Source organism: Felis catus, chromosome X, assembly GCF_018350175.1.
Source record: "Felis catus isolate Fca126 chromosome X, F.catus_Fca126_mat1.0, whole genome shotgun sequence".
Lineage (NCBI taxonomy): Eukaryota > Metazoa > Chordata > Mammalia > Carnivora > Felidae > Felis > Felis catus.
In genome coordinates this window covers 57619992-57632164 of record NC_058386.1, presented here as the reverse complement: position 1 = coordinate 57632164, position 12173 = coordinate 57619992, and the positions used below count along the sequence as shown (strand labels likewise).

Sequence of the window (12173 nt, the reverse complement as noted above, 5' to 3'; positions counted from 1 at the left end):
CATTTTTGCTTTTGTTTCCCTTGCCTCCGTAGACGTGTTGAGTAAGAAGTTGCTGCAGGCAAGATCAAAGAAGTTTTTGCCTGCTTTCTCCTCAAGAATTTTGATGGCTTCCTGTCTTACATTGAGGTCTTTCATCTACTTTGAGTTTATTTTTGTGTATGGTGTAAGAAAGTGGTCCAGGTTCATTCTTCTGCATGTCGCTGTCCAGTTTTCCCAGCACCACTTGCTGAAGAGACTGTCTTTATTACATTGGCTATTCTTTCCTGCTTTGTCAAAGATTAGTTGGCCATACGTTTGTGGGTCCATTTCTGGGTTCTCTATTCTATTCCACTGATCTGAGTGTCTGTTCTTGTGCCAGTACCATACTGTCTTGATGATTACAGCTTTGTAGTATAGCTTAAAGTCTGGGATTGTGATGCCTCCTGCTTTGGTTTTCTTTTTCAAGATTGCTTTGGCTATTCGGGGTCTTTTGTGGTTCCATACAAATTTTAGGATTATTTGTTCTAGCTCTGTAAAGAATGCTGGTGTTACTTTGATAGGGATCACGTTGAATATGTAGATTGCTTTGGGTAGTATCGACATTTTAACAATATTTGTTCTTCCTATCCAGGAGCATGGAATCTTTTTCCATTTTTTTGTGTCTTCTTCAATTTCTTTCATAAGCTTTCTATAGTTTTCAGTGTATAGATTTTTCACCTCTTTGGTTAGATTTATTCCTAGGTATTTTATGGGTTTTGGTGCAACTGTAAATGGGATTGATTCCTTGATTTCTCTTTCTGTTGCTTCATTGTTGGTGTATAGGAATGCAACCGATTTCTGTGCATTGATTTTTATATCCTGCAACTTTGCTTAATTCATGAATCAGTTGTAGCAGTTTTTTGATGGAATCTTTTTGGGTTTTCCATATAGAGTATCATGTCATCTATGAAGAGTGAAAGTTTGACCTCCTCCTGGCCGATTTGGATGTCTTTTATTTCTTTGTGTTGTCTGATTGCCGAGGCTAAGACTTCCAATACTATGTTGAATAACACTGGTGAGAGTGGACATCCCTGTTTTGTTCCTGACCTTAGGGGGAAAGCTCTCAGTTTTTCCCCACTGAGGATGGTATTAGCGTTGGGTCGCTCGTAGATGGCTTTTATCATCTCGAGATATGATCCTTCTATCCCTACTTTCTTGAGGGTTTTTATCAAGAAAGGATTCTATATTTTGTCAAATGCTTTCTCTGCATCTATTGAGAGGATCGTATGGTTCTTGTCCTTTCTTTTATTGATGTGATGAATCACGTTAATTGTTTTGAGGATATTGAACCAGCTCTGCATCCCAGGTCTAAATCCCACTTGGTCGTGGTGAATAATTTTTTTAATGTATTGTTGGGTCCGGTTGGCTAATGTCTTGTTGAGGATTTTTACATCCATGTTCATCAGGGAAATTAACCTATAGTTCTCCTTTTTAGTGGAGTCTCTGTCTGGTTTTGGAATGAAGGTAATGCTGGCTTCATTGAAAGAGTTTGGAAGTTTTCCTTCCATTCTATTTTTTGGAACAGTTTCAAGAGAATAGGTGTTAACTCTTCCTTAAATGTTTGGTAGAATTCCCCTGGAAAGCCATCTGGCCCTGGACTCTTGTTTTTTGGTAGATTTTTGATTACTAATTCGATTTCCTTACTGGTTATGGGTCTGTTCAAATTTTCTATTTCTTCCTGTTTCAGTTTTGGTAGTGTATATGTTTGTAGGAATTTGTCCATTTCTTCCAGATTGCCCATTTTGTTGGCATATAATTGCTCATAATATTCTCTTATTATTGTTTTTATTTCTGTTGTGTTAGTTGTGATTTCTTCTCTTTCATTCTTGATTTTACTTATTTGAGACCTTTCCTTTTTCTTCTTGATCAAACTGGCTAGTGGTTTGTCAATTTTGTTAATTCTTTCAAAGAACCAGCTTCTGGTTTCATTGATCTGTTCTACTGTTTTTATGGTTTCGATAGCATTAATTTCTGCTCTAATCTTTATTATTTCCTGTCTTCTGCTGGTTTTGGGTTTTATTTGCTGTTCTTTTTCCAGCTCCTTAAAGTGTAAGGTTAGGTTGTGTATCTGAGATCGTTCTTCCTTCTTTAGGAATCCTAGGCCTGGATTGCTATACACTTTCCTCTTATGACCACCTTTGCTGCGTCCCACAGGTTTTGGGTTGTGGTGCTATCATTTTCATTGACTTCCATATACTTTTTAATTTCCTCTTTAACTGCTTGGTTAGCCCATTCATTCTTTAGTAGGATGTTCTTCAGTCACCAAGTATTTGTTACCTTTCCAAATTTTTTCTTGTGGTTGATTTCGAGTTTCATAGCGTTGTGGTCTGAAAATATGTGCGGTATGATCTCAATCTTTTTGTACTTACTTAGGGCTGATTTGTGTCCCAGTATATGGTCTATTCTGGAGAACGTTCCATGTGCACTGGAGAAGAATGCATATTTTGCTGCTTTAAGATGAAATGTTCTGAATATATCTGTTAAGTCCATCTGGTCCAATGTGTCATTCAAAGCCATTGTTTCCTTGTTGATTTTTGATTAGATGATCTGTCCATTGCTGTGAGTGGGGTGTTGAAGTCTCCTACTATTATGGTATTATTATCGATGAGTTTCTTTATGTTTGTGGTTAATTGATTTATATATTTGGGTGTTTCCACATTTGGCACATAAATGTTTACAATTGTTAGGTCTTTTTGGTCTATAAATTTTTTTTAACGTTTTATTTATTTTTGAGACAGAGAGGGACAAAGCATGAACGGGGGAGGGTCAGAGAGAGGGAGACACAGAATCTGAAACAGGCTCCAGGCTCTGAGCTGTCAGCACAGAGCCCGACGCGGGGCTCAAACTCACGGACCGCAAGATCATGACCTGAGCAGAAGTCAGCCGCTTAACCGACTGAGCCACCCAGGCGCCCCAGGTCTTTTTGGTCTATAGACCCCTTGATTATGATATAATGCCCTTCTGCATCTCTTGATACAGTCTTTATTTTAAAGTCTAGATTGTCTGATATAAGTATGGCTACTCCGGCTTTCTTTTGTTGACCATTAGCATGATAGATGGTTCTCCATCCCCTTGTTTTCAATCTGTAGGTGTCTTTAGGTCTAAAGTGGGTCTCTTGTAAACAGCATATAGATGGGTCTTGTTTTCTTATACATTCTGTTATCCTATGTCTTTTGATTGGAGCATTGAGTCCATTGACATTTAGAGTGAGTACTGAAAGATACGAATTTATTGCCATTATGATACTTGTAGAGTTAGAGTGTCTGGTGGTGTTCTCTGGTCTTTTCTAATCTTTTGTTGCTTTTGGTATTTATTTATTTATTTATTTATTTATTTATTTATTTATTTATATTGTCATCTTTTCTCCCCTCAGAGAGTCCCCCTTAAAATTTCTTGCAGGCTGGTTTAGTGGTCACAAATTCTTTTAATTTTTGTCTGGGAAACTTTTTATCTCTCCTTCTATTTTGAATGACAGCCTTGCTGGATAAAGAATTCTTGGCTGTGTATTTTTCTGATTTAGCCCACTGAATATATCCTGCCACTCCTTTCTGGCCTGCCAAGTTTCTGTGGATAGGTCTGCTTGCAAACCTGATCTGTCTTCCCATGTAGGTTAGGGACTTATTTTCCCTTGCTGCTTTCATGATTCTCTCCTTGACTGAGTATTTTGTGAATTTGACTATGATACGCCTTGTTGATGGTCGGTTTTTGTTGAATCTAATGGGAGTCCTCTGTGCTTCCTGGGTTTTGATGTCTGTGTCTTTCCCCAGGTTAGGAAAGTTTTCCACTATGATTTGCTCACATAGCCCTTCTACCCCTATTTCTCTCTCTTCCTCCTCTGGGACCCCTATAATTCTGATGTTGTTCCTTTTTAATGAGTCACTGATTTCTCTAATTCTTAAATCGTGCTCTTTTGCCTTCATCTCCCTCTTTTTTTCTGCTTCGTTATTCTCTATAAATTTGTCCTCTATATCGCTGATTCTCTGTTCTGCCTCATCCATCCTTGACGCCACTGCATCCATCCGTGATTGCAGCTCAGTTATAGCATTTTTTATTTCATTCTGGCTAGTTTTTACTTCTTTTATCTTTGCAGAAAGGGATTCTAATTTATTTTCGACTCCAGCTAGTATTCTTATTATCGTGATTCTAAATTCTGGTTCAGACATCTTGCTTGTGTCTGTGTTGGTTAAATCCCTGGCTGTCGTTTCTTCGTGCTCTTTCTTTTCGGGTGAATTCCTTCATTTTGTCATTTTGAAGGGAGAAAAAGACTGCTAAATTCTGTGGTTCTGGTTGTGCAGATTGTTGTGTTAATCATCCAATCAGTTTTCTAGGTGTGTAGGATGGTTTAGTGTTAGTCTGGCTGTATTTCATGGACGCGAGGCACACAAAAAGCTTCCATACTATTCCACCATCTTCAGAGCCATTTTTTTTTAATATTCTTTCCACATTGGATAATCTTTGCCTCTTTGTGGAATATTAGTTGATCATAGGCAATGTTTTTATTTCTGGATTGTCAATTATATCCCATTTATATGTATATCTGTCCTTATGCCAGTACCACACTGTCTTATCACTGCTTTGTAGTAAGTTTTGAGGTCAGGAAGTGTTAGTCCTCCAAATTTGTTCTTTTTTCAAGATCATTTTGGCTGTTTTGGGTTCCTTGAATTTCCATATCAATTTTAGAATCAGCCTGGCAATTTCTGAAAAAAGAAGAAAGCCAGCTGGCATTATGATAGGTATTATGTTGAATCTGTAGATCATTTTGGGGTATATTACCATCTTAACAATGTTAAGTCTTCTAATCTATGAACATGGAATATTTTTCCATTTATTTACATCTTTAACTTCTTTCAATGATGTTTTATAACTTCCATTGTATAAGTCCTGCACTTCTTTTGTTTAATTAATTCCTAAATATTTTATTGTTTCTGATGCTATTGTAAGTAGAATTACTTTCTTAATCTTATTTTCAGTTTGCTCATTGCTACTTTATAGAATTTAGAATTGATTTTTATTTGTTGATCTTAAACTTATCGTTCTAATGGTATTTTACTGAATTCCCTAGGAATCTTATTTACAAGATTACATCCTGTACGACTAGAGATAGTTTCACTACTTCTTTTCCAGTCTTGATGTCTTTTATTTTTCTTGTCTATTTGGTTGCAATTTCCAGTACAGTGTTGAATGGCAGTGGTGAAAGTTGACATCCTTTTCTTGTCCTATATCTTAGAGGGAAGGAATCCAGTCTTTCACCAGTAAGTATGTTGTTTTCTGTGGGTTTTTCAGAGATGCCCTTTATCAGATCGAGGAAGTTCCCTTCTAGTTTGTTAAGTATAATTCTTTTCTACATTGCTGAATTAAGTTTACTAGTATTTTGTGATTTTTTTTACTTGTGATGTCTTTGGTTTTGGGTATCACATTAATACTGGCCTCTTAGAATGAGTTGTCAAATGGTCTGTCCCCTTCTATTTTTAAAAGAATTTGTGAGAATTAGTATTAATTCTTCTTTAAATGTTTGGTAAAGTCCAGTGGTAAAACTGTCTAGGCCTGGGCTTTTCTTTTTCTATAGTTTTTAAAACTATTGCAATTACTTTATTCATTATAGGTCTATTTAGATTCTGTATTTATTCTTGAATCCATTTCAGTAGTTTTTCTTTCTAGAAAATTGTCCATTTCATCCAGTTTATCTAATTTATTGGCATAAGGTTGTCCATAGCAGTCCTTTGTAATCTTTTTTATTTCTCTAAGGTTGGTAGTGATGTCTCCTTTTCCATTTCTGATTCTAGTAATGAGGCTTCTAAAGATATGTCAACTTTGTTGATCTTTTCAAAGAACCAGCTTCTGGTTTCATTAGTTTTTCTATTGTTTTCCTATTGTCTAGCTTATTCATTTCCACTCCAGTCTTTGTTATTCTCTACCTTCTACTTGTTTATGTTATTTTTCTCTTAACTAAGTTGGAAGTTCAGATTACTGATTTGAGATGTTTTTCTTCTTTCTTAATGTAGGTGTTTACAAATATAAATTTCCCTCTAGGCACTACTTTAGCTGTATCTCTTATGTTTTGGTATATTGTGTCTTCATTTTTATTCATTTCGAAGTATGTTCTGATTTTTCTTTTGATTTATTTTTTGACCTATTGGTTGTTTAAGGGTGTGTTTATTTTCCATATATTTGTGCATGTCCCAATTTTTTTCTGTTATTAATTTGTAATTTTATTACATTATGATCACAGAAGATACTCTGCATTATTTTATATTTTGAAATTTATTGAAGTTTGTTTTATGACCTAGTATATGTCTATCCTAGAAAATATTCTGTGGGTACTTACAAAGAATGTATATTCTGCTGCTGTTGAGAGGAGTGTTTTATAGATGTCTGTTAGGTCTAGTTGGCTTACAATGTTTTCATTTTTTAAATTTCCTTATCTTCTGTCTAGTTGTTCTAAGTACAATTCATTTTTATGAAGTTCAAGAATACCCAACTATATCAATAATTGCATTGTATATAAATGGTCTAAATCAGAGGTCAGGGAACGTTTTTTAAAGTGCCAGTAGTGAATATTTTAGGCTAACAGGTCATACAATCTTGGACACAACTACTCAACTCTGCTGTTGTCACAGGAACACATGGGCCATATTTAAACAAAGGACATGATTGTGTTCAAATTAAACTTTATTTGCAAAACAGGCAGTCAGCTCACAGATTGTAGTTTGCTCACCCCTGGTGTAAACATACCAATTAAAAGATGAAGAATGTCAGATTGGATAAAAATCAAGACCCAACTACATGCTTTCTATTTTTAAAATAACACTTAAATATGAAGACATAGATAGGTTGAAAATAAAAGGAATTGGAAAAGGTACACTAAACAAATGCTAATAAAAAGAAAGCTGGAGTGGCTATATTAATATCAAAATACAAAAATATGAATTCAAAGGGATACATGCACCCCAATGTTTATAGCAGCATTATCTATACAAAATTAATAAAGATACAAATTAATAATGTCAAGAATGAAAATAGAGGCATCACTACAGATCCTACAGACATTTAAAAAGATGATTAAGGACTATTATGAACAGCTATATGCCCATGACTTTGACAGCTTAGATGAGATGGATAAATTCCTTGAAAGGCACAAACCAACAAAGCTCCCTCAAGAAGAAATAGATAATTTGAATAGTCCTATACCCATTGAATTTGTCGTTTAAAATCTTCTAACAGAAAACTCCACTAAGGAAGTCTGCCAACCATTTAAAGACAATACCAGTTTTATACAAACTCTTCCAGAAAGAAGAGGGCATACTTCCCAGCTCACTTTATGAGATCATATTTACCCTGATACCAATACTAGACAAAAAATATGATAAAAAATTATGAACCAATATTCTTCATGAAAATAGATGCAGAAATCCTCAACAAAATATTAGCAAGGTGAATTTAGTAAAATTTGAAAAGGGTAATAGACCATAAGCAAATCAGGTTTCTCCTAGGTTCAATATTGTAAATTCAATTAATTTACCGTATCAACAGATTAAGTGAAAAGATTGAACATACATTTATGATTTTAAAAAAAGCTCTCAGGAAACTAGGAATCGTATGGAAGTTTCTCAACCTGATAAAGGGTATATACAAAAATTAAATCACAGCTCATATCATATTTAATGATGGAAAACTGAATGCTGGGACACGTGGGTGGCTCAGTTCGTTGAGCATCCTTTGGCTCAGGTCATGATCTCGTGGTCTGTGAGTTCAAGCCCTGCGTCAGGCTCTGTGCTGACAGCTCGGAGCCTGGAGCCTGCTTCGGATTCTGTGTCTCCCTCTCTCTCTGCCCCTCCCTCACTCATGCTCTGTCTCTCTCTCTCTCTGTCAAAAATAAATAAACATTAAAAAACTGAATGCTTTCCTTCTAAGGGCAGGAAGAAGTCAAGGTTTTCTATTCTCAGTCTTGTTCAACATCATTCTAGAAGTCCTAGCCAGTGCAATAAGGCAAGCAAAAGAATGGAAAAAAGACATAGAGTGAAAAAGAAGAAATAAAACCAACTGTATTTGCAGATTACATGATTGTCTACATAGAAAATCCCAAAGAATCTACAGAAAAGTTACTGAAATTAGTGAGTTTTAGCAAGTTACAGAATACAAAGTCAAATTTTCAGAAGTTGACTATATTTTTGTTATACTAGCAATGACATTGAAGAACAGGCAATAGCAATCAATAGGAATAGAAACCAAAATAGTTGTTAACTCTGCTAAGGTGATTTTTTTAACATTTATTTTTGAGAGAAAGATACAGAATGTGAGTGGGGGAGGGGCAGAGAGAGAGAGAGACACAGAACCTGAAGCAGGCTCCAGTCTCTGAGCTGTTAGCACAGAGACTGACAAGGGGCTCGAACCCACGAACCGTGAGATCATGACCCGAGCCAAAGTCGGATGCCCAACCGACGGAGCCACCCAGGTGCCCCAATACTAAGATGATATTGACTGGAAAGGAACACAGGTGTTAGAAGTGTTCTATATCATGATCTGGGTAATGGTTATATGGGTTAAACATCTAAAAACTCAATAAGCTGCTTGTTTAAGATGAACATGCTTCATTCAGTTTATTTTATCGGTGCTATACCTCAAAACTTTTTTTTTTTAAATTCAGTCTAACAAACATGAATGAAAACTATCTCATATCATGTGTTATATGCCACCTGATATAATATTCTGCCCATGGTGATACCCAAGAAATATTGACTGACTAAATGAAACGATTTGGAAACTCTCTTTTACTTTGCTTGAAATAAAACCACAGTTAGTTTATACAGCACTGTATCTTTCAGTTAACTCAGTCATTAAAGTGAGGCAGATAAACATTGGATTTGGATTGAGGCAGATGAACAGCAGGACTTTTTCAGGCTATTCAGGAACATCATGGCAATAATTTCAAGAAATGTAAGCAATGCTACTGAATGCATTATAGGGTGCTGAAAGAATTGATGAGTTTATAGATTTAAAAATATAAAAAATCTGGGTTGCCTTGGTTGGTTAAGTTGGTTAAGTTTCTGACTCTTGATATCAGCTCAGGTCATGAACTCACAGTTCATGAGATCGAGCCCTGTATTGGACTCTGCACTATGCAGAGCCTGCTTGGGATTCTCTCTCTCCCTCCCTCTCTCTGCCCCTTCCCCTCTTGTATTCTCTCTCTCTCTGAAAAAAAATAAACATTTTTTTATAATTTTAAAAATGTAAAAAATCTATATACAGAACCTGGGACAGTCTTCAAATTGTAAATAAAATTAATTTTCCTCAACAGGAAAATCTCCCCAGAAGAGAGCTTGGAATAGAATAATAAAATGTAATCACAGAGAATGTTGCATTTTTGCCTCCTTCTTAGGGAACTTCTCAGGTGATCCATGTGAGACACTGCTTCTGCTGTATGAGTTTGAAGTTAAAGCCAAAATGAATGATCCATTACTTGACAGTTTCCTGGAATCACTGTGGGAACTGCCTCATTTGGAAAGTAAAACATTTGAAACAATTGCCTGTAAGTGCTATATTTATGTTTTTGGTAGGCTGGTACCTACCCATTTGGATTGTAATACTTTTTATTCCAGTCTCTATTCTTCATTTTTTGCCCTTAGATGGGAAATAATAATAATGTGTCTCCTTCTCTAATGGCATTCTTGAACTGTCATGTATTACAATCATTTATGTATTTATCTTTTTATTTATATGAGACTATAAACTCCTTAAGGTCATGAAAAATAAGTGCTTGTATTTGTTGTACTTATAAACCTGAGTGAAGTGCATTAATCATAATCAATGCTCATTCTAGGTGTGGAATTGAATTATATAACTACACAGTAGAGGGAGCTTAACCTTCAGAAAGTTAGTTTTACTCAGGTAGCTAGAAGTGACAGTCAGCTGCTTCACTAATCAAAGGTAATGCAATCTCAGCAATTTATTAAAGTGTACAAAGAGGAGCACCAGGCTGACTCAGTTGGTAGAGCATGTGACTCTGGATCTTGGGATTGTAGGTTCAAGCCCCATGTTGGGTGTAGAGATTACTTAAAAGTATAATCTTTCCCCCAAAAAAGTATACAAAGAAATACTGGTAATATTTTTTTAACACAATTACCACTCTCAAATTTTTGGTTGGGCTCTAAGTAAGTAGTCGTTGGGGTCTCAGAGCCTGTATGGGAATATGCTGCAGGAAATAACCTAATTATTTTCCCTTTTTTCTCTCTCACCCTCCTTGGGAGCCTATGTGTGGTTAATAAAGGTATTAGATAGCCCCAGGTGCACAAAGGTCACATTCGCCTTTCCTTATCTTGCAAGACAAAATTCTAGAGACATGGAGCCTGTGGTGTTTACTTTGTAGACATGTGATGGTGACCACTTCTCCTTGTATAATGGATCTCCAATTGCAGAGGCCTGGTAAATGCATTTGGAAGTTACAAGGTTTGTCATCCCTGACACTCACTCTCATGTCAAGTGATTCCTGTTTATAGTATCAGACCAAAGCAATATATTGTATAAATCTGTTTTTGATTATTGCTCTTTTACTGGTATGCTTTTTGTTTCCATTTTGGTGTGCCCCTCCTTGACTCTGGTTCATAAGATTATTGCTTTACCTGTATGACTATGTGTAGGGTCACAGAAACAGTAGGTTCTCTTGATGTTTGCTGAATAAAAGACAATCCTGATAACCCTACCATATTACTTTGCCCAGAAACTATACACTTTCTCTGAAAGCCACCATGGACTCATCATTTCATTAAATTAATTTTTGTGGGTTTTTTTGTTGTTGTTGTTGGTTGATTGGTTTGTGTTCATCTGTTTCAGGCTAGTTTCATTAGAAAAATCAAGTTGTAGCCTGGGATGAAAATGGTGATGGATGAGACTATGGTGTTCACAGCCTTTTTTCTTTCCCTCCTATAGTGTTAGCAGTGGAAAAGCCTGCACACTATCCTTCCATTGCTCTGAAGGCCTTGAATAGGGCTTTATTGCTCTACAAAAAGAAACAATCAATTGATGCTGTGAAATACAGGTTAGTAAATGTAACTCAACACTGAAGCCAAGCTTTTCGATAGTCAAAAGAGCTATATAAGTCATCAATCATACTCAACTGGTCCAATTTAAAAGTTGATCAGGGGCACTCCTGTAAACTCTTGAACTAAAAAGCCCTCAGAACAGCTTCATATTTAGAGTTGTATCATAGGCCAAGAATTAGTTATGTCAGAGTCTGGTTTTCCCAAAAGGGAAAAAAAGGGAGAAAGTTGCTTCTTTGTTGTGAGACTATATATATGATAAAATTATTGAATACCTTTCAGAGATTAATATAACAAACACCAGTGTATCCACCACCCAAATTTAACAAATGTTGACATTTTGCTAGTTTTGCCCCAGACGTTTATTTTTCCTAAGCACCTTTCCTTAAGGACCAATAAGTGCTGTACATCATAATACAAAATATTCTTTATTACATATTTTATGTTTTCTGTACCTAGACATGGAGGAAAATGATGCTATGTGAGTTTTCTGCGGAAAACTTTATTACAGACTTTCTTTTCTGAGACATGAGAAACAGTTCTCCTGGAATTATTCCCAGGTTAAATCCCAATTTCCTTGCCCATTTGAGGATATAAAGAGATGCTTTAAAGTGCCTATAGATTGAACCAGCTCATAAAATATAATAAACAGCCACTACTCCTTGATGCAGGAAACTAAAAAAAGGTGAAAGAAACCATAGGCATAATAAAAAGGAGGATTGGTCAGCCCCTTTTATAGCTTCAAAAATCTGTCTTCTGAGGTTGGAGGCCAGATAAAAATGAGGGAAGAACAGAAGTGTTTTGAAGCTCGTAGTCTGGGATGAGATCCAGATTTTACTTATCTTAGCCACGAAGCCAATGATTTATTTCCTTATGGGATGAGTTTTCTCTTTTTGATTTCAGCAAATGTGTGCGAAACTTGATTAACCTCTTGGTGCCAGATGGGGTGCCAAGTACAGAACTCTGTCCCCCAGAAGAAATTTGGGGTTATTTTGAAGATGCTCTGAGCTTTATTAGCCACACCGTAAGTCGAACAGTGATATTAAGCTATCAGCTAATTTTAAAGAACTGTCTTTTGTGTTAGAAATTACACAGAATTAATGCTTTCTGGTATGAATTTTA

The 12173-nt window shown here is 35.9% G+C and overlaps 1 protein-coding gene across 3 annotated transcripts in view; it reads left to right on the top strand.

Moving 5' to 3' along the window:
* Positions 1-12173, top strand: part of TEX11 (testis expressed 11) — a 244864-nt gene that overhangs the window by 213596 nt on the left and 19095 nt on the right. For 2 of the 3 annotated variants that reach the window (XM_045050778.1, XM_045050777.1), the window contains exons 26-29: positions 9395-9544; positions 10339-10461; positions 10942-11050; positions 11955-12075. In XM_045050778.1, coding sequence (XP_044906713.1) covers positions 9395-9544; positions 10339-10461; positions 10942-11050; positions 11955-12075 — 503 coding nt within the window. The remainder of the gene's footprint in view (positions 1-9394; positions 9545-10338; positions 10462-10941; positions 11051-11954; positions 12076-12173) is intronic. The other variant, XM_006943797.4, reaches the window with a different exon arrangement.